At 43.6% G+C, this 25,941-nt stretch overlaps 1 protein-coding gene across 1 annotated transcript; it reads left to right on the forward strand.

Moving 5' to 3' along the window:
• The first annotated feature begins 611 nt into the window (after positions 1-611).
• On the forward strand, positions 612-24,102 carry slc16a3a (solute carrier family 16 member 3a). Its single transcript, XM_079564251.1, has 6 exons — positions 612-701; positions 3,266-3,500; positions 6,368-6,511; positions 13,641-14,251; positions 22,089-22,269; positions 23,614-24,102. Exons 2-6 carry the CDS (start codon positions 3,278-3,280, stop codon positions 23,970-23,972), a joined length of 1,518 nt encoding a protein of 505 aa, XP_079420377.1. The 5' UTR covers positions 612-701; positions 3,266-3,277; the 3' UTR covers positions 23,973-24,102.
• The last annotated feature ends 1,839 nt before the right edge of the window (positions 24,103-25,941 follow it).

The raw sequence follows: 25,941 nt of genomic DNA on the forward strand, positions 1-25,941 counted from the left end.
GTAATTGATTGTACCTTCAGCTTAATGGTCAGCCAGCCATGTTACTGCTGACCCCTCAGGACAACTGCATGATGGACAGGACTTTTAGTCATTTTAAGTAAAAGTATGTGTAAACAAACCTGAACCAGAACGCCCACACGAAAGTCCAATCTGTAAGCAGTGTATTAAAAGACATTAATGATATTATTGCCCATGAGCACATGCACAGGCGGCGGTGGTCATTGATTTCCAATAAGGCTGAGCTGACCCTATTTCGGTCACTGTTATTGACCGGACAAGGAAGAGACTGCTCTGTTGGGCCGAGGTCACACCAGGAAATACAAGAGAAGACCATATTATTATGACCAATATTAGAGTTATCGAAACAAATACGGTGTGATTGAAAATAGTGTTTGTCAAATCCCATTCGTGTTTTTCATTATTTAAAAATGTTTTTCAATCTATCATCTTGTAGAATTGAGGATGTTCTGCCTCTCACCGGAAGAGGCTTCATCAGCAACTAAAATCTCTCGCAGCAGGCTGGATTTCCTGTTCTAATCTCACCTGATCACTTCTTGCAGGGCACTCAGTACGCACTTATCAAATGTCTCCATGACTCAGAATTCATTTGTCGCCTTGTTTTGTGTACAGAGGTTTGACCGTCTGCACTGCTGGAGACAGCATGCTGTGACCGCGCCGAAACAATCTACTTCTCTGCTCGAGTGAGTCACTTCCCATCCACTACCTTTCTACGTATGCACACTCTGCTATATATTTATATCACTCTGCTATGTTTAGACCTCTCCAAATGTATGCAAAGTCACTCTCCAGTCTGTTGGACAACGGCTCCCAGTGGCTGTCCAGCCCTTTCCAAGCAGATCCCTGAAGACTTTCATACATGTTGAGTAGACCACAGGCCAGTTTTCTCTCTTAACAAAGGCTGAAAAAAGTAACAATCAACAATTTTCTCACACTCTGGAAAGTGGAAACAACATGTCCACCTACTGACGACAAATATTTCAGTCATAAGCTTAACTTTAAAATGGCTACAGTCCAAGAGGATTTCTTGATGTTATATTCTAAGCCTAACGATTCAAAGACTAGATTGTAGGGCTTGGACAAAACACTTTTGTCACGATCCAATACGTATCCTGATACTCAGAGGCCGATCTGATACGCATTACAGTTTGTAATTATGAAAAGTACTACCTTAAAGGGACTATAAGTTTAAAAATGTTAAAATTAAGTATTTTCCTCCCCCTACATGTTCCAGCCATGTCCTAATGTGTAGAATGAGCTCAGACCTGTTCACCACAACTGCCTCTAAAATCCTGTACGGTCACTCAAAAATGTGTCACTTCGGCCGAATCGGCCTGTTGCACAATGTGGCTACGCTAGTTCCTCTGAGCTGAAGCTGTGGGCGCTAGCACTTCCTGTTTGTATTCATTTCCATTAAGATTAGCTTAGACCTGTGAGTTCCTGGTAGAAATATTTCCATAGAGGAGAATTTTATGTTTGTGAGGATCAGTGAGTTTGTCTTGAAGCTAAAGGCTAATTTAAACTCTTAACTCCGGCCTGAAGCGAGAGGATCTTTTTCCTCACGTCATCAGATTTTTTTCCATCATTTTTTTGTTGGGTATTCAACTCATTTTTGTAACTGTTTTGTAATTTTTTTATCAAATTTTTGTCATTTTTTGTCACATTTTTGTCACATTTTGGTCATTTTTTAATCACATTTTGGTCATTTTTTGTCACATTTTTGTCATTTTTTTTGTCATTTTTTAAGCACATTTTTGTAACTTTTTTGTCACATTTTATTTTATTTTTTTTCATCAATTTTTTATCAAATTTTGGTATTTTTTTTGTCATTATTTTGTCACATTTTTGTCATTTTTTTGTCACATTTTTGTCACATTTTTGTCACATTTTTGTCATTTTTTGTCACATTTTTGTCACATTTTTGTAATTTTTTTGTCAAATTTTTGTCCTTTTCTGCCAATTTTTTTGTAATTATTTTCCTCAATGTTTTATCGCATTTTGGTCACATTTTGGTCATTTTTTTGTCACATTTTTGCCACTTTTTCATCAATTTTTCGTCACTTTTATGTCAATGTTGTCTCATTTCCATCATTGTTTTCGTCTCACTTTTGTTGCCATTTTCACACATGTTTCCCAGAAGCTTTTGGATTGGGGTAAAGCCAAACTGGAGAAAATGTGCTCAGGTGGGAGTTAAGGGTTAACGCATTACACAATTTGAAATAGTGCCTTTTTGATGTATATTTTTTTTATAGCATGTTAGCCTTTAGCTTCAAAACAAACTATCAATCCTTTATGATCACAGGCGTCTCCTCTGAACTCGTTACATCATGATTTGAACACACAGTAAATGATCGTCTACCGGGAACTCACCGCCCACAACATAATCTTTAGACAATATGATTATTATTCCAGGAAAAGAAAACAGACAGGAAGTCCAGGCGCTCACACACTCAGGTCAGAGGAACTAGCATAGCCACACCGTGCAACAAGCCAATTGCCGTCTTGCACGAGCTTAATATAGAAGGTGCAGTTACACGTATGGCCTGAGGTGGCAGTAGTGAGTATAAAATGGCGAACTTGCTTCCAGCCCCTTTAAAGGGAATCTATACAATTTGTATGTAAAAATAAAAGTCAATATTAATACGCAATTCTAATAAATAATATGTTTGCCTGAAAATGTGTAAAAAGTCAAGTGTCCAAAGTGTATTGATGTTTATTGAGTTGAGATTGTAACACAAAATGTAACAAAGTGCTGTGACTGTTATTGGAAAACAAAGGAGCAGGATAACAATGATCCAAACACGAGTATTGAAAGTGTTGCGATACTTGATAAAGTATCGATCTATATTGGTATTGCTCTAAGAAGCAGGATATCCATAATCTCATTTCAATGTGTTACTATTGCACTAGTTATATTCATAATGAAAAATTGGACCCTCAAATTGATATCTGTGAGTTTTTAGTTTGTATTCTTCATTTTACATGCATCTCAAGTGTTTTAAATATCAGGTCACATTTATATACGCGTTTTCTCCTTGACATAATGTACGTTTTAATGTAAGTAAGTCTTCTATACTCAGACAGACAGATGTTTGCCCAGACAAACGTCCTTGTGTGTAATCTTTATTGAGGAAGCAGACAGGAGCTAATGAGCTCTGGATAACCCTATCAACTGAAACCCCATCCCGCAGCCTGTGGTGAAAGACGTGCAGTAAAAGAAGATGATTGTTTTTGTCTCTGCTCCCAGGCCTGAAACATCATGGGAGGAGTGGCCCTGGACGTGGGGGGCCCCGCGGTGAAGGCCCCCGACGGCGGCTGGGGCTGGGCCGTGCTGTTCGGCTGTTTCGTCATCACGGGCTTCTCCTACGCCTTCCCCAAAGCGGTCAGCGTCTTCTTCAAGGAGCTGATCCGGGAGTTCGGAGTGGGCTACAGCGACATGGCCTGGGTCTCCTCCATCCTGCTGGCCATGCTCTACGGCACAGGTGCACCCAGACTCACCCAGACTCACTCAGACTCACTCAGACTCACACAGACTCACACAGACTCACCCAGACTCACCCAGACTCACCCAGACTCACCCAGACTCACCCAGACTCACCCAGACTCACCCAGACTCACCCAGACTCACCCAGACTCACTCAGACTCACACAGACTCACCCAGACTCACACAGACTCACTCAGACTCACCCAGACTCGCACAGACTCACTCAGACTCACCCAGACTCACCCAGACTCACCCAGACTCACCCAGACTCACTCAGACTCACCCAGACTCACTCAGACTCACTCAGACTCACTCAGACTCACTCAGACTCACACAGACTCACTCAGACTCACTCAGACTCACTCAGACTCACTCAGACTCACTCAGACTCACTCAGACTCACCCAGACTCACTCAGACTCACCCAGACTCACTCAGACTCACTCAGACTCACTCAGACTCACTCAGACTCACACAGACTCACTCAGACTCACTCAGACTCACCCAGACTCACTCAGACTCACCCAGACTCACCCAGACTCACTCAGACTCACTCAGACTCACCCAGACTCACCCAGACTCACACAGACTCACTCAGACTCACCCAGACTCACCCAGACTCACTCAGACTCACCCAGACTCACCCAGACTCACTCAGACTCACTCAGACTCACCCAGACTCACCCAGACTCACTCAGACTCACTCAGACTCACACAGACTCACTCAGACTCACTCAGACTCACCCAGACTCACTCAGACTCACCCAGACTCACCCAGACTCACTCAGACTCACTCAGACTCACCCAGACTCACCCAGACTCACCCAGACTCACTCAGACTCACCCAGACTCACCCAGACTCACTCAGACTCACTCAGACTCACCCAGACTCACACAGACTCACCCAGACTCACACAGACTCACCCAGACTCACACAGACTCACTCAGACTCACCCAGACTCGCACAGACTCACTCAGACTCACCCAGACTCACCCAGACTCACCCAGACTCACCCAGACTCACTCAGACTCACCCAGACTCACACAGACTCACACAGACTCACTCAGACTCACCCAGACTCACCCAGACTCACACAGACTCACTCAGACTCACCCAGACTCACCCAGACTCACACAGACTCACACAGACTCACACAGACTCACACAGACTCAACCAGACTCACCCAGACTCACCCAGACTCACCCAGACTCACCCAGACTCACTCAGACTCACACAGACTCACCCAGACTCACTCAGACTCACACAGACTCACCCAGACTCACCCAGACTCACCCAGACTCACACAGACTCACACAGACTCACACAGACTCACTCAGACTCACACAGACTCACACAGACTCACACAGACTCACACAGACTCACTCAGACTCACACAGACTCACACAGACTCACCCAGACTCACCCAGACTCACTCAGACTCACCCAGACTCAGACTCACACAGACTCACTCAGACTCACCCAGACTCACCCAGACTCACACAGACTCACACAGACTCACTCAGACTCACTCAGACTCACACAGACTCACTCAGACTCACACAGACTCACTCAGACTCACCCAGACTCACACAGACTCACCCAGACTCACCCAGACTCACCCAGACTCACCCAGACTCACACAGACTCACTCAGACTCACACAGACTCACCCAGACTCACCCAGACTCACCCAGACTCATTCAGGCACAGAGGGACGAGTGGGAGAGTGGGATAAAGAAGTGCAGAGGGTTGAAAACACATGCTGGCATCATTGTGTTCACATTACACAGCATTGAAATCAGGCTGCAATAATAATGGAATATGGTGGGGAGGTATCTCAGACATGTTGGCTTAGTCGGGCAAATATCTAAGAATAATAAAAGAAATGATACTTAATATTGGGGAGAAAAGAAAAACTGGTCTTGAGAAGGGCACATTACACATGCACTTTAAATTGGATTCAAACAGGCTTTACATCTCAATTTCTTTGAAAATCATGACCTTTGGGATGACCTACCCCTAAGTTAATAAGTATCTGAAAATACCAAACTTCGTGAAGCTGCGCACGCGGACCAGGTCGTCGAGGCATCTGCCCTCGACTGCCGTCCTATTCACTCCTCAAAAAAAAATCCAAATTACTGTTCATAGTCTCATCGTAGTCTCATCATGACAGGCAAGACAAACACAGCATTAGAAGGTTTTAGACCACGAAAGTGTAAATGACACCAGTTTACACGCTCTTCGAATGCCATGTTTACAGTTTTCAGCTGAAATGTTGGTTTAGAAGAAGAAGAAGAAGAAGATCTTTATTTATATAGCGCCTTTCACAGACATATAGTCACAAAGCGCTTTTACATGAGACAGTTGTACATTCACTCCATACTCGGTGGTGGAAAGCTACGTTTACTTCAAGTTTTGGACGTGTCGTCTCATCCAAGAAGCTTTTTCAGCAGCGTTAATGATCCTTATTGTTTAAGTGCTGCTGAAGAAGCGTCTTGGATGAGGGGCAAAAAGTACAACACTTAAAACTTAAACTACCAAGTACAGATGGCGGCTTTTGCTACGATAAATAGTACTGTGTTGGTAATATCCTTATCAAGTGTTGTATGTAAATTGAAGGGGAATGTACATTTTGGTTTTCTTTCCCCTCCCCCTATTGTAAGACCAGATGTCTGTTTGCCCTGCCATTGTGCTAACGTTTTAATTGCATAATAAAAACAATATTAAAAAAAAAAAAAAAGGTAATATCCTTATCACAATATTCAAGAACCTTTTCGACAACAGCACCCTGAGAAGCTTTAGTCTTTACTATTGTACGGTAAGTCACATGACTAAACATCCGCCCTCTCCACTGCGTCTCCCCAGGCCCTCTGTGCAGCGTCCTGGTGAACCGCTTCGGCTGCCGCCCCGTCATGATGGTGGGGGGTCTGTTCGCCTCCCTGGGCATGATCTTGGCCTCCTTCGCCACCAGCATCATCCACATCTACCTCTGCACGGGGGTCATCACCGGTACGGACGCCCTGCCACACGCCCTGCTCGGTGCCAGGCTCATCAATAAGTCAGACCGGAGGATTCGGTGACACACTCACCCCCTCCGCACTGGCACACAGGGGGGGGGGACAGGAGACAACAGGCAGCGCAACGAGAGAAGGTCGATTTAGACCATAGTCAGTGGTCTAGACTGGGCTGGAGGTTTAGAGCCACAGGAGCATTAACTTTAGAGAGAAGACTGACATATAAACTGCTAAACAACAATCACATGCTAGAAGAAGAAGTCTAAAATTCAGACCAAGAGCAGGTTCCCAAACTGTGGTACGCAGGACACCCCAGGGGGTTCACAAAGAAATATGTTTAGCACAATCTGATAAGAATCGACCCGTTAAACCCACCACACAGGAAAGTCTTCTCATTCAGATGGGGATGAGCTTGTTCTGGAGCTAAATTACCATCCACTCCAGAACCGAACCTCAGGGGGCAAGCTTTAATAGCCTAATAGCCTATCACCCGGAGAAGCCAGACTTGTTTAAATGCTGAAAACTTGAGCTTGAGTGCATTGTGATAATGAATGAAATATTTGATTGTGTGCTACTAGCTGAGACCCAGCCTTTGGCCGTCCCTCGCTAGTCTGATGTTCTGAGATTATGAGTTATTACAAAGAAATGTCCAGTACAGTCCCTATAACCCATCACTCAGCTGTAGACCAGTGGTTCCCAACCCATTTCAAAAACTATGGCCACTACAAATGTTTAAAAGAATGAATGCTAAAAATAATTTCAAACAAACTGCAATTGGAGTGTTTGATGCAGCCGTGCTCCTTTCTTATAAACTACAACCACAATATGTTCGATAAACTCAGGAAATAGAATTCAAGAGACAGTGGAATAATTATGGATAAATATGAGGGGTTCAGCTCTCACGGTTTGGTTCACGGTGCAGGACCCCGGTTTGGTGCATCACGGTGCAATCTAAAAAATAATAAGTAGGTTTTGAAATGAAATAGCCTAATGTTAGACAGTATTTATAATCTTAGAATACAATTGGCAATGCTTTCAAAGCTGCTTTATAATCAAATGTACCTCTGGGCTCACAATACGTGAAAGCAAAATAGAAAACAAATGGTACAGCAGCGAAGTAAAAAAAAAAAGAAAAAAGCATCGCAGTGCAGGCCATGCGCTCGTTAAGCGGTAGTTTCATTTTCGTTTTCCGCACACGGAGGCTGAAGCTCTCAGAGCAGCGCGTGTTATTTGAAGCTCGTGTTTGGTCAGTTGTTTGGCAACTTTCTGCTGTACTTTTTTTCGGAGACAAAGCTTTGGAGACGGATTATGGCCAGGATTGGATCTTACGCATGTGTCTGCACCTCTGACATGTCGCAGCACTGGATCTATAATGAAGCACAGCCTCGGTCACTGCAGGAGAGACTTAAACAAAGACACGCAGATGTGTTTTGGAGGATGTCACTGTACCAGCTGCAGTAAGTGAGTGACGATGACTCACATCGCTCTGTTTGGATGCGCACACGCACTCAGATCTCGTGCACTCGCGTTGTTGTGACGCCGGGTTGTCCTCGGACAGTAGTACCGCGGTCCATATGGACCCATGGCCAATGCCCGCGGCTGGTGGGACGGTCACGTGGGGCCCGCCCGCGGAATTCTGGGAAATAAACATGGCGGCGCCCTTATGGAGCTTAAGCCCCGCCCTACTCGCGATTGCGTTTTATATTATAGATAGATATTCACTGCGTTTTCGATCGCGTCAAAGTAGGGGGTTCGCGACTGGTCACCCAAAGCTCCAAAAGTTTGGGAACCACTGCGCTACACGATCGAAACATCAGCCTGGTCGCAACTGGCAAAGCCTTTTTCAACAACACGAGGCCTAGTGTCACGTCTAAAACTGTCTAATCCTGTAGTTTACACCTCTACAAACATGTGCTTCTCGTGTCAGTTCATCAGTGTTAGCGGGTGACCTGTCTCCACAAACGTAGCTGCTGCTGTTCTCTCGCCGAACGTTAAAGGAACTCTCTTTTTTTCCTCATCCTTGAAACCACACATTAGCCAAATTAACTACGGCAAGGACAGGGCAAGACATCCATTTCTGTTCCATCCATCAGAAACTGGTTCTACAAACACAGCAGATTTATAGTACGCACTTTGTTTATAGACACGGACTTGGCGCCGGGCCTTTTAGAAAGTATTTAGACCCTGTTTGCCTTTTTCTTTATCTGTCTGTTTATCTGATACTAAGATTTATCACCTACTCGGATTAGGAAAAAAAAGCAAAAGAGAAATGTGTATTATTCAGATGAACTTGTCATTAGTGCTGCATCACAGGGCTGGGCACCGTTAAACAATCCCAAGATGGGGTCGAAAAAAAGGTTTAGGTCAGGGGTGTCAAACATACGGCCCATGGGCCTGATCTGGCCTGTGAGATGATTTAATCCGGCCCCTGCCCTGTAGAGCATAAATTCCAGGGGCATTAAATTTTTAAAAAAGGAAAGAGTTCGACACGTGTCCAGCAGAGGGCACTGACATAATGAGAGCTCAGGATATGAACAACACATTATATAGCCACGTGGTAAATGGACAGTCTGCCCAAGGGCGGCTGTGGCTTCAATAACAGCTTACCACCACCAAGTGTGGAGTGAATGAATAATGTCTACTGCTATGTAGTACTTTGAGGAGCTTGTGACACAGGCTTGTAAAGTGCAATACAAGTGTATAGCGTTGTTATTAATGATGCTACAGTTAAGTTTGGGCTTTGACCAAATCACAGATTATTATTATTGGAAATTCTTTCTCTATTATACGCGGCCCACGACCCGCTGTGGGAGCTGAGTTTTGGCCTGACCCAAAATGAGTTTGACACCTCTGATTTAGGTTAGGGAGGCACCGATACCACTTTTTCTAAAACCGATACGAGTACGAGTACTTGGATTTAAGTACTCGCCGATACCGAATACCGATTCGAGTACAAGGCATTTTCTTCAACATTCTTTACTTTTCCACAGCAGATTGGTTTGTAATTAGTTAATTTACTCATTTACATTTCCTTAAGTAAAGTCGGCGACACATTTAAGAGCAGTTATTAGAATTGTGCTGATGCCATTTATTTATTTATTTTTATTTTCATTCAATATAATTGTTTATTTTTATGTCTCTGTCCATCACAGACAGAAAAGCCCATGTCCAAAAGCTCCCAATGCCTGAGCTTTATTCTTTTATGTGTTTTTATGTAACAATAGTATTGAGATGTTTCTTAAATGGTCTCTTTTCGTCTTTACTTCAGCTCCTGTAGATTTTCTCGTGTGTTTGTAGTAACTTAGCGAGAAGCTACAGCGTTTTCATTGTTCTGCTGCAGCTCATTTTCCCTCAATATAAACATGCTGTGTGTCTTTAATTTGGATTTTCTGAGGACTTTGTAGTCGCTGGGTTAGTTTTTCAGAAGAATAAACCCCTGGACATAAAACGGCGTCAGAATGGCCAAAACTGCGCTAGCCGCGAGTTAGCAACGTTAGCCTGTATGTTATAAACACTGCAGACGCTGCAGCGCTAACATTAAGCTCTGGTTAAATCCAGCTCAGACTCTGGTTTAGAGAGCGCAGTCTGTAATAAAGTCAGCTCTATGTGGATTATTGTATTTACACTAAACAATTCTCCAGTTTGTTGCTTCGTCTCTCCTCAGCTGAGAGCTGCGCCTCGTAGCTGCGCCTCGTAGCTGCGCCTCGTAGGTGCACTGGCCGCACGTCAAATGGTATCGGTTTCTGGTATCGGGACCTCATGAATGAGTACGAGTATGAGTACAAGCCTGTGGTTGTCGGCCCGATACCCGATACTGGTATCGGTGCATCCCTAATTTAGGTACTACTGGCATAAAAAAATAATATGAAAAAATATGAAAAGTTTTGATGCTGTTGGTCATCAAAAAAATAGGACAGGAGGTGGTCAAAATTTCAACGAAAAAATTGGGATTTTTTTTTGTGGGGAAAAAATGACAAAAATTCAAATTGGGGGAAAACGTGGGAAGACTGGGCAAAAAATTGACAAAATTTTAAAAAGAAAAGGGAAATGGGAAAAATTTGTTAAAAACTGAAATGAAAGTGAAGTGAAATTTCCCAAAAATGTGGAAAGTGTTTTTTTCTCTCCTTTTGTTGTTAAAGGAAGTTTCTTGGTTGTTTCACCTCAAATAAATGTCACAAGGGTAAAAGAAATTAAATGGAAGGAAATGAATGTATTCATTATCGTTAAAGTGCCGATATCTATTATATTTTTTTTATGGTGCCCAGCCCCACTGCATCAGAAACATGATAAAAGTAGCTAGCCTATAAATATTACTTTTATACATCTACAACCACTCAACCACATCATCATATAAAAGGCGTTTTTAAGTATAATGTTGATAATTTGACTTTAACAACAAATCGCCATCATCATTGTTGTTAAAGTCATAACCTGAGCTAACTTCTCGAGCGCATGTCGAGCCACATCTGGCCGCCGCGTCGTTGGGGGACAGCGGTTCCTGTGAGAGTTTGCACAAAAGCACGTGGGCAGAATCAGGAACGGTTCTAAAAGGAGCTGTTTGTCCCGCGGCAGACCCAGGAGGGCACCGATAACACTGTGCCACGCTTCACCGGAGTCACGTCACACATCCAGCCTATTATCTGCTTCATTTGACTTGATACACTTGACCTGTATAACCGCTGATTCAGATGGGCTCTGTTCAAAGAAAACACTCACGGGATATCATGAGCTCCAGCGTGTTTATGATATACTGTTCGTGCGAGCTCTCGGCCGCTGTGTTTTCAGAATTTATCTGTTTCTTCTTCTGCTGAAGCTCCGGTCTGTAATTCCTGGATTTTGTCATATCATAAAGCAAACACAAAGCAAGTCCTCTATATTTTTAAAGACTATAATCTATCACCGGACCAGTTCTGAGAGAGTTTCTTCCAGATATAGATTTAGTAACACAAGCGTAATTGTCATGTAAATCTATCAAATACTGAATGATGTATGAAAATCAGATTGAACTTTTGTATTGAAATTTTCATCACTGTGGCAGGGAGATATTGAACTAACTCAGAGGGGCGTTTGAAGTGTTAAAGTGGAAGGCCCCTCCGCTTTATTTCAAGTTGGTGCAGTCCAATGAGTAATGGAGGGAAGAGAAAAAGGAACGTAAAAGGGATTAGCGCTCAGTGCTATGTGCTAAGTAATATGCATTTTTATCTACAACTTGATGTTGACTGAGGAGTTGTATCAGGCTCAGACTGTGTGTAAAAAGAGATATTGCTAGAAGCTATAATAATAATAATAAGTAAGGATTAAACAACGAGGAGCCGCATTAGACGTTATAATGCACGACGCGGAGTCAAGAACACCACGACGCACAGCGGAGTGGAGTTACTCCGCGAAGTGCATTATAACGTCTAATGCGGCTCCTCGTTGTTTAATCCGCTTATACCAGGGTCCCACAAACGTAACATTTATAATAAGTATTTGTTTCATTTACTAAACTCACTAAATCTGCCAGACTACGGGACTATTTTATGTGGGTTATTAGCCGGTCACTGAAGGCTGGTCTCAGAGCGAGTCATTCTCCGCAGCTATTACGAGGATCTCAGTCAGGCTCAACGACACAACATCAGCACAGAATCACAACACAACAGGACTAACCCGGAAACACTTTTCCCTGGAAGGAAACACCGATATGCGGCACTCGTGGGCAGGAGTTATTTACCTTTTACAAGGTTTAACCTGAAGCTAAAGCTAGCTAGCTCAACCAGCTCAACTGTTTATGGAAACAGCTGCGGTGGAGTCGCTCACACCTGGGCCCCCCCAACTCAAACTTTTATGTTTGACTTTACTAATCCAGACAAATATGCTTCAATGCAGGATCATTTTATGTACGCCTGAAAATGATGAATAGCCTTAACCGTTTCCAATAGAAATGTAAAGCTCATATGTTATTAACAGTAGCTAACCTAGCTGCTCACTCTCCTCTACAAACATTTAGCAAACACTAAATCCATCTCATACGTTCCTGTCAGTCACTAATTACGCCTTTATCTGATTCAGCTGTGTCATGCGTTGCTATGGCGACGCCACAGCGGAGTGATATCCCAGTGATTTAACTACCGGACTACGTGTGCGGTTATACCAAAATAATGCACCAGCCAATCAGAATCCAGTATTCACCCAGACCATGGGATAATACATTTTATTTGTATAGCGCTTTTCAAGACACTCAAAGACGCTTTACAGAAAACAAGAATAAAATCACACATAAAATTAAGACATTCAAATAGAGGGCAGTTACTCGATATTAAAAGCCTTTTTAAAGAGGTGGGGTTTGAGTTCTTTCTTGAAGGTGGGGGGGTCAGAACAGGCACGGAGCGGTGGGGGCAGTGAGTTCCAGAGTGTGGGGGCGGCGATGGAGAAGGCTGGGTCTCCCCAGGTTCGGCGCTTGGTCTTACAGGGGAGGGACAGGAGGTCGGCGTTGGAGGAGCGGAGGGAGCGAGATGGAGTGTGATGGTGGAGCAGGTCGGTGAGGTCTGGAGGGGCCACATTATGGAGGGCTTTGAAGGTGATGAGGAGGACCTGGAACTGGATGAGGGACGGGGAGCCAGTGGAGGTTCTGAAGGACAGGGGTGATGTGTTCACGGGAGCGAGTGTGCGTGAGGAGGCGGGCAGCGGATAACTCCATAGACACATGGGCTGGTCTAAATCATTAGATGAGACCCCAGCAGGACCCTGCTCTCAAGTGTGCATACGTATGTCCACTTTAACCAAAGTAAAAGCTAAGGTATAATATGTTTTTCTCTGTAAATTGGAGTCTAGTTTTGGTAGGTTTTTGGTCTTATTGCTGGGTTGCAAGTTCTAGAATGTGATGATGTCACAGGACCCAGCGGGGGGCAGGAGCCAGTTTTTCCTATTAACAACATTACACTTTCACAAGTCTTAGCTAAAAAGAAAATATATGAATTAAAAAAATATCATTAATATCAGTCACAGTCATGTTCTCTCTGTACAAGTCCAAAAACTTCCTCAAAAACAAAATAATTTTCCCTCTATACAATAGTATAGGCCTTTAGAACGCTGTGATGTCACCTGCAACCCAGCAATATTGTACTTCCATGTGTGTCCTCTAGGTCTGGGCCTGGCCCTGAACTTCCAGCCCTCCCTCATCATGCTGAACCGGTACTTCAGCGAGAAGCGCCCGCTGGCTAACGGGCTGTCGGCGGCCGGGAGCCCCGTGGCCCTCTGCTGCCTCTCCCCTCTGGGACAGGTCCTGCAGTACAAGTACGGCTGGCGGGGCGGCTTCCTCATCCTGGGGGGGCTCCTGCTCAACTGCTGCGTGTGCGCGGCCGTCATGAGGCCCCTGCTGCCCCCCAAGGGCTCGCAGAAGGACGCGGAGGCCCCCTCCAGCGACGAAGCGGAGAACGTGCCCAAGAAGCCCAAAGCCAAACTGCTGGACTGGACCGTATTCAAAGACCGCGGGTTCCTCGTCTACACGGTGGCGGCCTCCATCATGGTGCTGGGTCTGTTCGTGCCGCCGGTGTTCGTGGTGAGCTACGCCAAAGAGCTGGGCTACGAGGACACCAAGTCGGCCCTGCTGCTGAGCATCCTGGGCTTCATCGACATCTTCGCACGGCCCACCTGCGGGATCATCGCGGGGCTGAAGTGGGTGCGCCCCCGCTGCGTCTACCTCTTCAGCTTCGCCATGCTCTTCAACGGAATCACGGACCTGGTGGGATCTCAGGTGAGGAGCGCTGTTTGGGCCGCTTTGCCTGTGTGACCATAGCTTTCCACTGTACAGTATGTGTTTGAGCCTGAGCTTGTTATTAAAGGTTTTAAAGGTGTCGAAGTTGCCGCGATCACAACTCCACCTGGGTCGCCTTGAGCCGCAGGGACACAAGCTCAAGCTGTCCAGAATTCAGACTGGAGGACAGGCGCTAGCTAGTATTAGCCTTTGGATCTGGTTTCCTGATTGGATGACCTGCTCTAGAACCGAAACTAAAAGTCTCTGCATAAACCGCTTTTACATCATGTGAAAAGCTTTTGTGATTATGTAGAACTCAGCATTGCATTTGTTCTGTCAGTAAAACCAACACTCAATGCAGAGAGGTTCACGTTTAGGAAGTCATTACAAACAAAATCATAGAGATGTCAATTTGAAAGCTACATTAAAAAAAAATAAGGAAATGTATTGTATTGTCACCATGACTTGTTTGCATTATAGAATTTAGGCTTTTGAAATGTCCAAAATGTCATATTTACCAACAACAAATACACCCATTTGACTTTATGTTCCTAATGACTTTAAATGCAAAGATATATTTAGTCTTTGAATATGTTAGATACATAAATAGCAGATAGCTTTATCAATCCCTAAATGGGGCAATGAAAAGGCCATGTATGGACTGTTATCTCACAGTACAAAATCGCATCATCTTTATGGATAATTTCCATGAGCTCTATCTGGCAACGTCCAGGGCTTGTTTAAATCATGCATCAGTGTGCTCCTGTAAAGTGACTGTTATGGCATTTTAGTATTAGTATTTAGTTAGTTAAATTGGTGACCACACTGGCGTCCTGTCTTGGGTCCCCTGCTGGGCCTTTGACTAAACCAGGTAGAGGGACCGGCCTTTCCTGGACCCCAGACGAGGCCCTCGCACCTTTAGACAAAGGTCCCAAATGGCCCATCTCCCCAACAGCAAAAGATCTCCTTCTGCCTCCAAACGCCACCATGATTTCATTCCCATGCAAAGTGCCTTTTGGTGGCTGCATTAACATCTCCAACTGTATTACCATTTCTCTGTGTTTCTGGGCTTCCCTTTGTTGTGTATGACCCCTGTCCTGCTGCTCTGTCTGTGGTGCCCACCTATAAAGGTAGTGCCAGGGCTGAGCAGAGTAGAGCTTAACATGAACTCGTGTCATGGGTAACTTCTCCGCGATGCATTGTGTAATAAAACTTCACATCTTGACTAGACAAACATCTCTTGAGCTTTATTAAGCAAGAAAATCCACAACATGACTCACTCATACTTGAGCTGACCTGTGTCTGACCGTCTGGGACACAGCGCGCCCAGAGAAAACAACTGCTCCCCGACATTAAGCTCATCACCATGTCCTCCTCTGTGGACCTCAAACAGGCAGAACTGTCTACAGTGATTGAACCCACACACAACCGGATGACAGCAGAAGCCGCTTAAAGCCATAATGTACAAGTGTGTTATTATCGGCTTTAGCTTGACTTCAGTTTGTAAAACATTCATGTTTTTTGTTTATGGATCAGCAATTTGTTAGACCTACTTTATATTAGCATACAGCAAATACAAAATAATCTGTCCAGGATTCTTTTGGTTATTTCTAAATGTCTTAATCTTAAAAACTATGCACTATTATAGATACAGACGACAACACATCATACAAGGGGGCGTGGCTTAGGCAAGGGGGATGAAAACCTCTCATCATAATCACACTTTTCACTCTTTTTAGACGTTTTCTGACAGACTGTTTACATATTTGTCACAAAGCCAACATCGGGTCCATATGGATGTTTTTTCACAGCAAATTGTTCAGAAGAAACGGAAAAAAAACGGCACTCGTTGGCATGAAGCTTCCTGGTTTTTAGGTTCTTAAAGCAATGGTGGAGAAATGGGAGAAAGTCAAGTTTTTGTTTTGTTTTCCCCTTCTGGCTGCTTCAGACATAGCCATATATGGGCATTTGCTAAGATGCCGTCTGTATCTATCCTAACAAATGCAGACCTTTACCATTGCTTTCTGTCCTTGCTGTGCTGTTTTTTTTTTTTAAGTAATAGCAGAACTGCCCCTAGAGGCCATAAGCACCACTGCAGGTGTTGGAGCATGTTGCGTTTTTTTTTAACTCTTCTTTTTTTTTCTGTACATTGTGCCACAACTCAATTACACAATGGAGATCATTTTTGTCACTCAAACTTGGCTGTAAATACGGCTAAAGTGCAGCTTAGCTTCTTCTTAGTGTGTATTGGGTCTCCGGGTCGGAGCAGGGAAAGTTGCAAGCATGGTTTTCTGGTCAGAGAGAGATAAAAGAACCCCCATCATCCCATCACCACTTGTATTGCCCCCAGAGGGACTTCGAAAAGGATTTATTAAGGTAAACAAGTTACTTAGTACTGCTTTAAGCTCTGTGGAATATTTTTAGGAATTAACAAATAGTAATTTGAAACCCACTCTTAAAGGGACTATACGGAGTTTAAAAATGTTAAAAGTAAGTATTTTCATCCCCTACATGTTCCATCCATGTCCTAATGTGTAGAATGAGCTCAGACCTGTTCACCACTTCACAACTGCCTCTAAAATCCTGAACCGTCACTCAAAAAGGTGTTCATTCGGGTCCGAAGTGCCGTCATGCACGAGCTTAATATGGAGACTGCCGTTCCACGTAAGACCAGAGGTGGCAGTAGTGAGCATGAAATGACCAACTTGCATCTAGTCTCTTTAACCCCTTAACTCCCACCTGAATTGACCACGAAAAAATGACCAAAAAATGACAAAAAAGTGACATAAAATAGACCAAAAAAATGACAAAAAATGACCAAAAAAATGGCAAAAATATGACGAAAAAAGACCAAAAATGACATAAAAAAGAAAAAAAAAGTGACGAAAATATGACAAAAAAAACAAAAAATGACATAAAAAAGAACGAAAAAAAAAGACCAAATAAAATGCCCCCCCCCCAAGAGAGATGGAAAAAATCTGATGACGTAAGGAAAAAGATCCATTTAGATGAGTTTTGTAGATCTTAGTTTTCAAATGAGGCATTACACTGGCCTACGGGATTTGGGTAAAGCTGAACTGGAGAAAATGCTCTCGGTTCAGGCGGGAGTTAAGATGTTAAGTAATTGAGCAGTCGGAAAACCAGCAAACAAAATAATTCCGAACACCGAACCATTCTGAAACGCGCGACTCTTTTGTGGTTTAATAAAAAACACATTTGGCAAAACATTATCATCACACAGCGGCGGTTGGATGTGATTGTGTTGTATCTCGATGTAATCTGATCTTGACGCTCTAGCACCCACTCCCTGTTTTAGCAGCCAGGTATTATGGGAGATTCAGCCCCCTGTGTACATGACGTTCCAAAGGGCACCTCAGGACACCAGCAGAGCAGACCCCGCCTTCTAATGATGTGCGCCGCTAATTATGTCCCCAGCGCGTGACAACAGATCACCGTCTGCAGGCTGGGTATGCTCAACGTTGGTTAGCGACCGGTGCAGCTCTGAACGCCCCATTTACGGCTAAAGATTCCTAAAAAAGTTCATTCATTAAAGCCACACTGCGTAACTTTTAATCCAGAATTTAAGTTCAAAGCTGAATTTCAATTGGCTTGTTGCACAATGTGGCTACGCTAGTTCCTCTGAGCTGAGGTTGTGGGCGCTAGCACTTCCTGTTCGTATTCACGTCCATTAAGATTAGCTTAGACTCGTTCGAATCATCGGATTTCCTACAGACTCTGGTGGACGGTGAGTTCCTGGTAGACGGTCACTTCCTGCAGGTGAACGAGTTGCTGTACAGAGTAAATATTTCCGTAGAGGAGACGTCTATGTTCATAAGGATCAGTGAGTTTGTCTTGAAGCTAAAGGCTAACATTCATTTAAAGCAGGGGTGCCCAAAGTGGGGCCCGCGGGCCAAATTTGGCCCGCCGGAACAATTAGGTTGGCCCGCCAGAGGGTGACCTACTTTTGCGCCGCATCTGGTCAATAACTCTCTCCCGTTCATTCTCAATGGCAAATATAGATGCAGTTCAGTTTTTGTCCACCAGCGTCAAATTGGGGGCGCTGTTTCACTCCTTTCACAAAATTAAGGAAACAAAAATCGTTGACATCTATGACTTAAAAAAGAATTTATGCTGAACTGACACTTTCAAAATGATATAATATGGCATTTTCTTTGACTCACTGTAGGTACTGCAGGTACAGGTGGTGCTGTTGTTTCCATTTTGCTCTATATTGCTACAATAATTGATTTTGTTCTACTAAAACTAGGCTTTTGTAGCAGGTTTAACCCCTTAACTCCCACCTGAACCGAGCACATTTTCTCCAGTTTGGCTTTACCCCAATCCAAAAGCTTCTGGAAAAAAGCTGTGAAAATAGCAACAAAACTGAGACGAAAACAGTGATGGAAATGTGACAAAAAAGTGAGAAAACATTGACAAAAAAGTGACAAAAAATTGATGAAAAAGTGGCCAAAATCAGTGTTAATTTCGTCGACTAAAACATTTAGTCTTAATTTTAGTCAAAGTGATATTTTTGACGACTAAAATTGGACTAAAACTAAATTAAAAGTTTCTCATGAGACTAAAACTGTGACTAAAATGTCCAGATATTTTAGTCGACTAAAATAAGACTAAATAAAAATGAAAAAAGGAGAGACTAAAATCATCCAAACTTCTGTTGACCGTCTGAAAAAGCCTCATATCTTTTAAATTCACTGCCAAATGAACAGGTTTGTGCTTTTTTCATGTGGAAGCAGCCCCATGAAGTCGAAGACCTTGATTAAATATGATTATAATGAATATTATAAATGCAAAGTCGACTAAATTAGTCTTAAATTTAGTCGACTAAATTGACATGCAATTTTAGTCGACTAAAACTAGACTAAAATTGAAAAGCTTTTTTTGACTAAATCTCAACTAAAATTAAATTACATTTTAGTCAAAAGACTAAGACTAAAACTAAAATAAAATATGTTGTCAAAATTAACACTGGCCAAAATGTCACAAGAAATGGACAAAAAAATGACAAAAATATGATTAAAAAATTGACAAAAAATGACAAAAAATTGATGAAAAATTGACAAAAAAATGACAAAAAAGTTACAAAAATGAGTTGAATATCCAACAAAAAATGCAAAGGTATACTAAAAAAGAAAATAAAGCAACTTTTATTATTTGCAGTTATGTGTTTCACGCTTGACATCGCCGTGTTTGGCCCGCGACCCACAGGCACTTTTTCATTTTGGCCCTCGGAGACAAAAAAGTTTGGGCACCCCTGGTTTAAAGCATTATACAATTTGAAATGGTGCTGTTTATTCAATTCTTTTATAGCATGTTAGCCTTTAGCTTCAAGACAAACCATCAATCCTTTATGATCACAGGCGTCTCCTCTGAACTCGTTACATCAAGGTTTGAACACACAGTAAATGATCGTCTACCGGAAACTCACTGCCCACCACGTAATCTTTAGAAAATATGATTATTATTCCAGAAAAAGAATACAGACAGGAAGTCCAGGCGCTCACAGCTTCAGGTCAGAGGAGCTAGCATAGCCGCACCGTGCAACAAGCCAATTGCAGACCCGAGTTATAACTTGGCTGAGCAGCACATTTGGTATCACGGACATGTTTCTTTATGTTTTTTGAGCGCCGTTACGTCTTGTTCTTGTTCATTTTCAGATTCTGTTGTGAATAGAAGAGAGAAATCTTCAAAGTAAACCCCCCCCCCTCCCCTCCCCGGTCCCTGTGCACATGACCTACAGGCTGTTTTGAGGGAAAGATGTCTCATTGGGCAAATTTATGGCACCGGGGATTGTGATTGGTAGGGGGAGGGGCCTTTTGTTGCGTTCCAGGTAATTGGTCACTGGGATTTTTCCCACTTGAAAATTACGACTTACAACCTCAGAGCGTTCCAGCTGAATTACACTGAATAAACCTGTATGTAAACAAAGCAGCTAATGCTACGAGAGTTAGCTAGTAAGATGCTAATACGATGCTAATAAGATGCAAACCAGATGCTAACGTTGAATGTTTCTTCACAGCAGATATTATTCAAAACATTCTGCATACCACCGATGCAGAGTTTTATTATTAGCTGCACCTCTGCACTGGGGGCGCCATAATTGTCTTCATCTTGTATCTGAACTCGGAGCTCTCTGATCATCTCCGAGTTTTCAAGTTGTAATTACCACTTTGAGAAGCATTCCAACGCAGTATTCCTTGTCGGAGGTCCGAAACGTACCAGTTACAAGTTGCAGCAGTAGAATACAGTATATATCATTATTTAATATCACTTGTACACAGGGCCGTAGCCAGGATGTAAAAAACAGTGAGGTCCGGATAATTCTTTAAACCGGGGGGTCTGGGGCTCCTCCCCCAGGAATTTTTTAAAGATTCAGATACAATTTCCTGTATTTTAAGTGATCAAAAACACTTTTGTCTCATCCTTGAGCCATTTTCAAAAATGTCTTTTTGTTGCACCGTTTGGGACCAGGAGCCTGAGTGAATGTGTGAGTGAGTGGACGGTGGTCGGACGTGCAGATGGCGCAGACTGGCCTCGCTTCCATCAGTCTGCCCCAGGGCAGGGGGTGCAGCCGTGCACGAGTCACGAACCCCCTACTTTGACATGATGAATATCACAAAATAAAATATCTATTTAACATCTATTTCATCCATTATTACTGTGAAGCAGGTTTTACAGTTTTACTCGCCTGAGTGAGAGGTAATACGAATGGCTTGTCCTAAATAAATACTGAAATATTAAATGAAAATTGTTTTGAAAACAAGGCTGTGGGTGTGAATGGGTAAAGCTGAGGGTTCTGCTTTGGCTCATTCTGAACATCAGACTCTGGTTTGGACTCTGCGCTCTGGCCCCGCCCCCTCTGCGTCGCCCTCTCTGGCCCCGCCCCCTCTGCGTCGCCCTCTCTGGCCCCGCCCCCTCTGCGTCGCCCTCTCTGACCCCGCCCCCTCTGCGTCGCCCTCTCTGGCCCCGCCCCCTCTGCGTCGCCCTCACTGTCAAACCACCGGCAGCTACAAAGGTGAATGCGCTGGTTTAAGCTCATTAAAGCGAAGATCATTTACACGCAGGACAATCTTTGCATGAGACAGTAACAAAGTGAGCAGCAGAGGAGGAGGCGATGATGAGGCGCAGACGCTTCTCCTTCTCCTCTCGCTCCTCAGATCAGAATGAGGAAAACTCCTGTTGTAAATCGAGGTCACCGTGACGGCGCGCGCACTGGCTCCTCCCTCTTTATGACAGAGAGCAAAGAAATTGCATCTGGATCAAACTTTGGCGCGGTTCATGCTGAAGGCGCTGCTGTTGTAGTGAGGCTGACGCACAGCCGCGCCCCCTCCCCCCCCGCGCCCCCGCAGAGTTTTACACACTCGGGTCCAAAGCACCTCATGAGGTCCAGTTTCAGAGTGGACACATTTAGGTTCAGAACAGGCTCATCCACGTCTGAACTAGAGGCTCTTCCGCCTGTAGAAGCGCGTCTTTACAACATTCATTTGCGCAGGATTCAATGTGTAAAAAAAATAAAATGAAAAAAAAGCTAAAATTTCCTCAATGGTAGATACGGCCATGCTTGTACTGATGGCAACACGTCATACTAGGGGCGTGGCCTAGCGAGGGGGAAGGAAGTCTGTTATGGAAGTCATTCTTTTTTTCACTCTTTTTACATACATAATTCAGCATTTGTTTGTAGTGGTGGAGTAGTTGGTGAAGGCCCAGACGGTCAATTATTAAAATCGTAATGCATTTCACACCAAGTTTGTCCTAATTAGTCTTAGTTTAGCTCTTCTAAAACCCCATTTTAAGCCTTGTCGTTGCTGTCTCCTGCCAGGCGTCGGACTACCCCACCCTGGTGGTGTTCTGCATCTTCTTCGGGATCTCCTACGGCATGGTGGGCGCCCTGCAGTTCGAGGTGCTCATGACCATCGTGGGCACAGAGAAGTTCTCCAGCGCCATCGGCCTGGTGCTGCTCATGGAGGCCATCGCGGTGCTCGTCGGGCCCCCGGGCGCCGGTCAGTGTCCAGTATGCACACCACAACTGTCAGGAGAGTCACAGCATTCCTTACAGATCAGGAAATCCCACGGTTTCATCACTAATCTTGCAACAGTCCAGTCCAGCTCGCAGTTCACTGTGGGAATCCTTTGACCTTACGTCCCTCACAACACACTTTGCATTGATTCTTGCTTTTAAATGAGCTCCCTCTGCCAGCTCCAGCCAAAGCCACAGCATTCCAGCATAATTACAGTAATGTGGGGCACCACTGCACCGCTGTCTGTCCATTTACACGGGGAAAATCTATCGAGCTCCGCCACTAAACGCTCAATGTCAAAGTGCCAGTGGAAATGAATGTGCTAGTGCTGAACAGTATGGAACCCAACCACCGCACAAAGCGGCTTGTTAGACTAAATGTTTTAAAAGCCAGAATGAAAATCTATCCACATTTGGCTTGTGTTAATGTAAACATAAACATCCATCAGTGTCTTGTTGATAATAGTCGTCTTTACGAGGCTTTTGAACCAACATTTGCTCAGAGAAAGATATACAGGAGGCAACGGCAGTAGTAAATGAAGAACTCAAAAACATAAAACATTGGTTTGATTTAAATCAATTAGTTCTCAATGTAAAACACAAGTAAGTAGTATTCAATGACAAAAGAAAAACGTAATGTAAGAATAAAAATAAACAAATAGACAAAGGTTAGAGAAACTAGATTCTTAGGAGTCATCATTCATGAGGAATGGAAGTAAAAACAAATTATATCAAATGAAAAGTGTCAAAGTCAAATTCCTCCTAAATCTGCTTCATTCACTTTATACAAAATGATTAAACCATCTTTAACTGTGTGGACGTTTGGTGCTCGACCGGTAAAACATATACACAGCCACTGTTCATTTACAAATATATAATATGGAGATTCATCAAAGCTGATTATAATATTCTTCAAATTTGTATAAAGCCAATAAAAATAATTCCAATGAACATCCATGAAAGAGAAAAGAGAAAGTCACTATTATTTGAAAAGAACAGACGTCTTTAAAATTTCAAAGCAAAGGTAAAAGAAGAAGAAGTAAAAGAGTCAGGAATTCTTCTAATGTCAGAGTTAGATTTGGACATAAATAATGTCAGATATTTGGTATGAACAAGCATCAAAATTATTGTTTTGTATTTGATTATTGTAAATACTGTACATGAAATTTGTTACAAAATAACAGATACAACAGGGTAGATGTCATTGGACTGCTCTCCTCTTCTGCTCCTTTTATTTCAGACTGTGTCAGATGTGAAGTTTATTGTGGGGAGTTGTTTTTATTGTGAAAAGTTTGCTGTTTTCTTCATCTTTCCTCTCTCCCCACAGGCCAACTTCTGGACCGCACCAAGAAGTACATGTTCGTCTTCCTGCTGGCGGGCTGCGAGGTCTGCCTGTCTGCCATCGTCTTAGCCTGCGGAAACTTCTTCTGCATCAAAGCCAAGGCCCCCGCCAAGGAGGAGGGAAGCCCCGAGAGCCTGGCCCTGGACCATCACCAGACGGGGAGCACCGCGGAGTCCACAGAGGGGCAAGAGGAGAGGGACAAGATGCTGAAGCAGGAGGAGGAGGAGGAGAAAATGGCGGCCCGGCCCGACAGCGTGGCGGTAGACTCGCAGGAGGTGGAGAAGTTCCTCAAAGAGCCGGAGAACAACGGCACTCTGTCGCCCAGTCCAGAGACCTGCCTGTAGAAGTGAAAGGCTGGGCTGCAGGATTCACCTATTGTTTGGATTGACTGGATTCCACACGAGGCGGGAGATGCAGAGAAACAGTGGGCTCAGAGAGATTTCACTGTAGGGTCAGGGCTGCACTTTGTCACAATACAAGGAGTTTTTGTAAAGGTTTTTCTCTCTGAGCGAATCATCAGCGTAACTATGAAAGTTGACTCTTGATTAACACCAACAGGGAGCAAATACAGGTTGAAAAGCACTGGGCCTAAGATCGAACCCTGGGGGACACCACATGCAAATTTGTTTACTCATCATAAATATCTGTGAGCTAGAATGTAAACCATTTGTGAACAGCACCAGAGAGGCTAATATAATAAATAAATGCTTAAATAAACGCAGACGGAAAATAATTACAGCAATTTATTCACAGTATTGATTTTAACCTAAAATGATATTAATATTTTGGCAGTTTTAGTCCTCCATAGTAATGCAAAATGAGCTAATTGCTGTTCATAGCCTTATCTTCAGTCCTTAATGCGGACCGTGTATACTTTCCACTCACAAGACTATATTTTAGGGAGAACTTAGGCTATTAATGTGTGTATTTACAACGTTTTTAAAGAAAGGATTGGGCTGAAGCAACTTTCTAGGATCATCCAATTCAATACTATCTCGAAAACTGGAAAAATGTAATCTAATTTTAATAAGGAGAACCATGTCTTTACACACAGGGAGACTGTCTCTAGGTCTCTACAACTAATAATAGATATAGAGACTGAAAGCTTAAAGAACAACTAACCCCAAAATCAACTTTTTTGTCTAGCTAAGTTGTATAAATGGGTATCTTATAGTGTTGTCTACATGTATCTGTCACTATTTTAACAATTTAGTGCATATTTGTTGAAATCCTGTCTTTGTGTCCAAAACCGTCTGTGTGGCGCCATCTGCACCTTATCGAGTGCATTACATGCTTTACTGTTGGTTTCCTTCGTGATTAGCTCTGAGCGGGGCGCTTACGTCAGCAGGAGGGCGCCGACGTCAGCGGCCTCTCTTCTGTGGAGTATAAAAGCAGCCCACTCCGCACACGCCCCCGTAGCGAGTTGGAGTTTGGAATAGCGAGTGTCTTTATATCGATTTTCAGGTTTGCGATTTATTAGCGTAGCTTTTAGTTAGATTTATTACATAGCTTTTAGTTAGATTTATTAGCATAGCTTTTAGTTAGATTTATTAGTTTGTCGTAGTTTAGATAGTTATTAGATTTAGTTGTAGTTTAGTCTTAGTGAGAGATTAGTAGCATTTAGCATAAGAATTAGCTAGGTTAGCTGTATTTAGTGTTCTGTATTGTGTAATATTAGGTGTAGTGTTGTAGTCTTGTTTGTTAGGATGGGGAGAAAGTGTAGTGTTGTAGGTTGTCATAGTTCTGTAGGTTTACATTACTTTCCTCAGGACTTAGAAATTAGGCGCCAGTGGCTGCGCGCAATTGGCCTGGGGGAAAACTGCGAACTCCCGCCTCGTGCTGGAGTTTGCAACCAACATTTTACTTGCGATTCCTTCGCCAACTCCTTGGAGTTTGAGCTGGGCTACAGTAAGGTTCTTCGTTTGAAGAATGAGGCAGTCCCCACCCTTGCTCTTCCACGACTGAGCCCACCGACACTGCTGCCCCGCCAGCAGGACGATTTCAGGCGCCAATCTGAGGTGAGTGAGAATAACAACAACCTAAAACTGCTACTAATGTCATGTAAGTAGAATTTCGATAGTGCACGTTGAAATAGATTGTAGTAGTGTCTCAAACAATGCGGGATCTGGCGTGTAAATAAACTATGCACTGGGTGAGGCTTGTTGCTGCGTGTGCTCCAAGCGGTGCGCCCCGCACTCGTTCACTTGACTTGGGCAGAGAAACAGCAGTCTGCATCCATCAGCTGCCTGGCAACTCCTCTAACCCCGCTCAAACAGAGAGCTATGAACCGCATGAGACGGTGAGCTGACAGTT

Source organism: Gobius niger (genome assembly GCF_951799975.1).
Source record: "Gobius niger genome assembly, chromosome: 10".
Classification (NCBI taxonomy): Eukaryota; Metazoa; Chordata; class Actinopteri; order Gobiiformes; family Gobiidae; genus Gobius; species Gobius niger.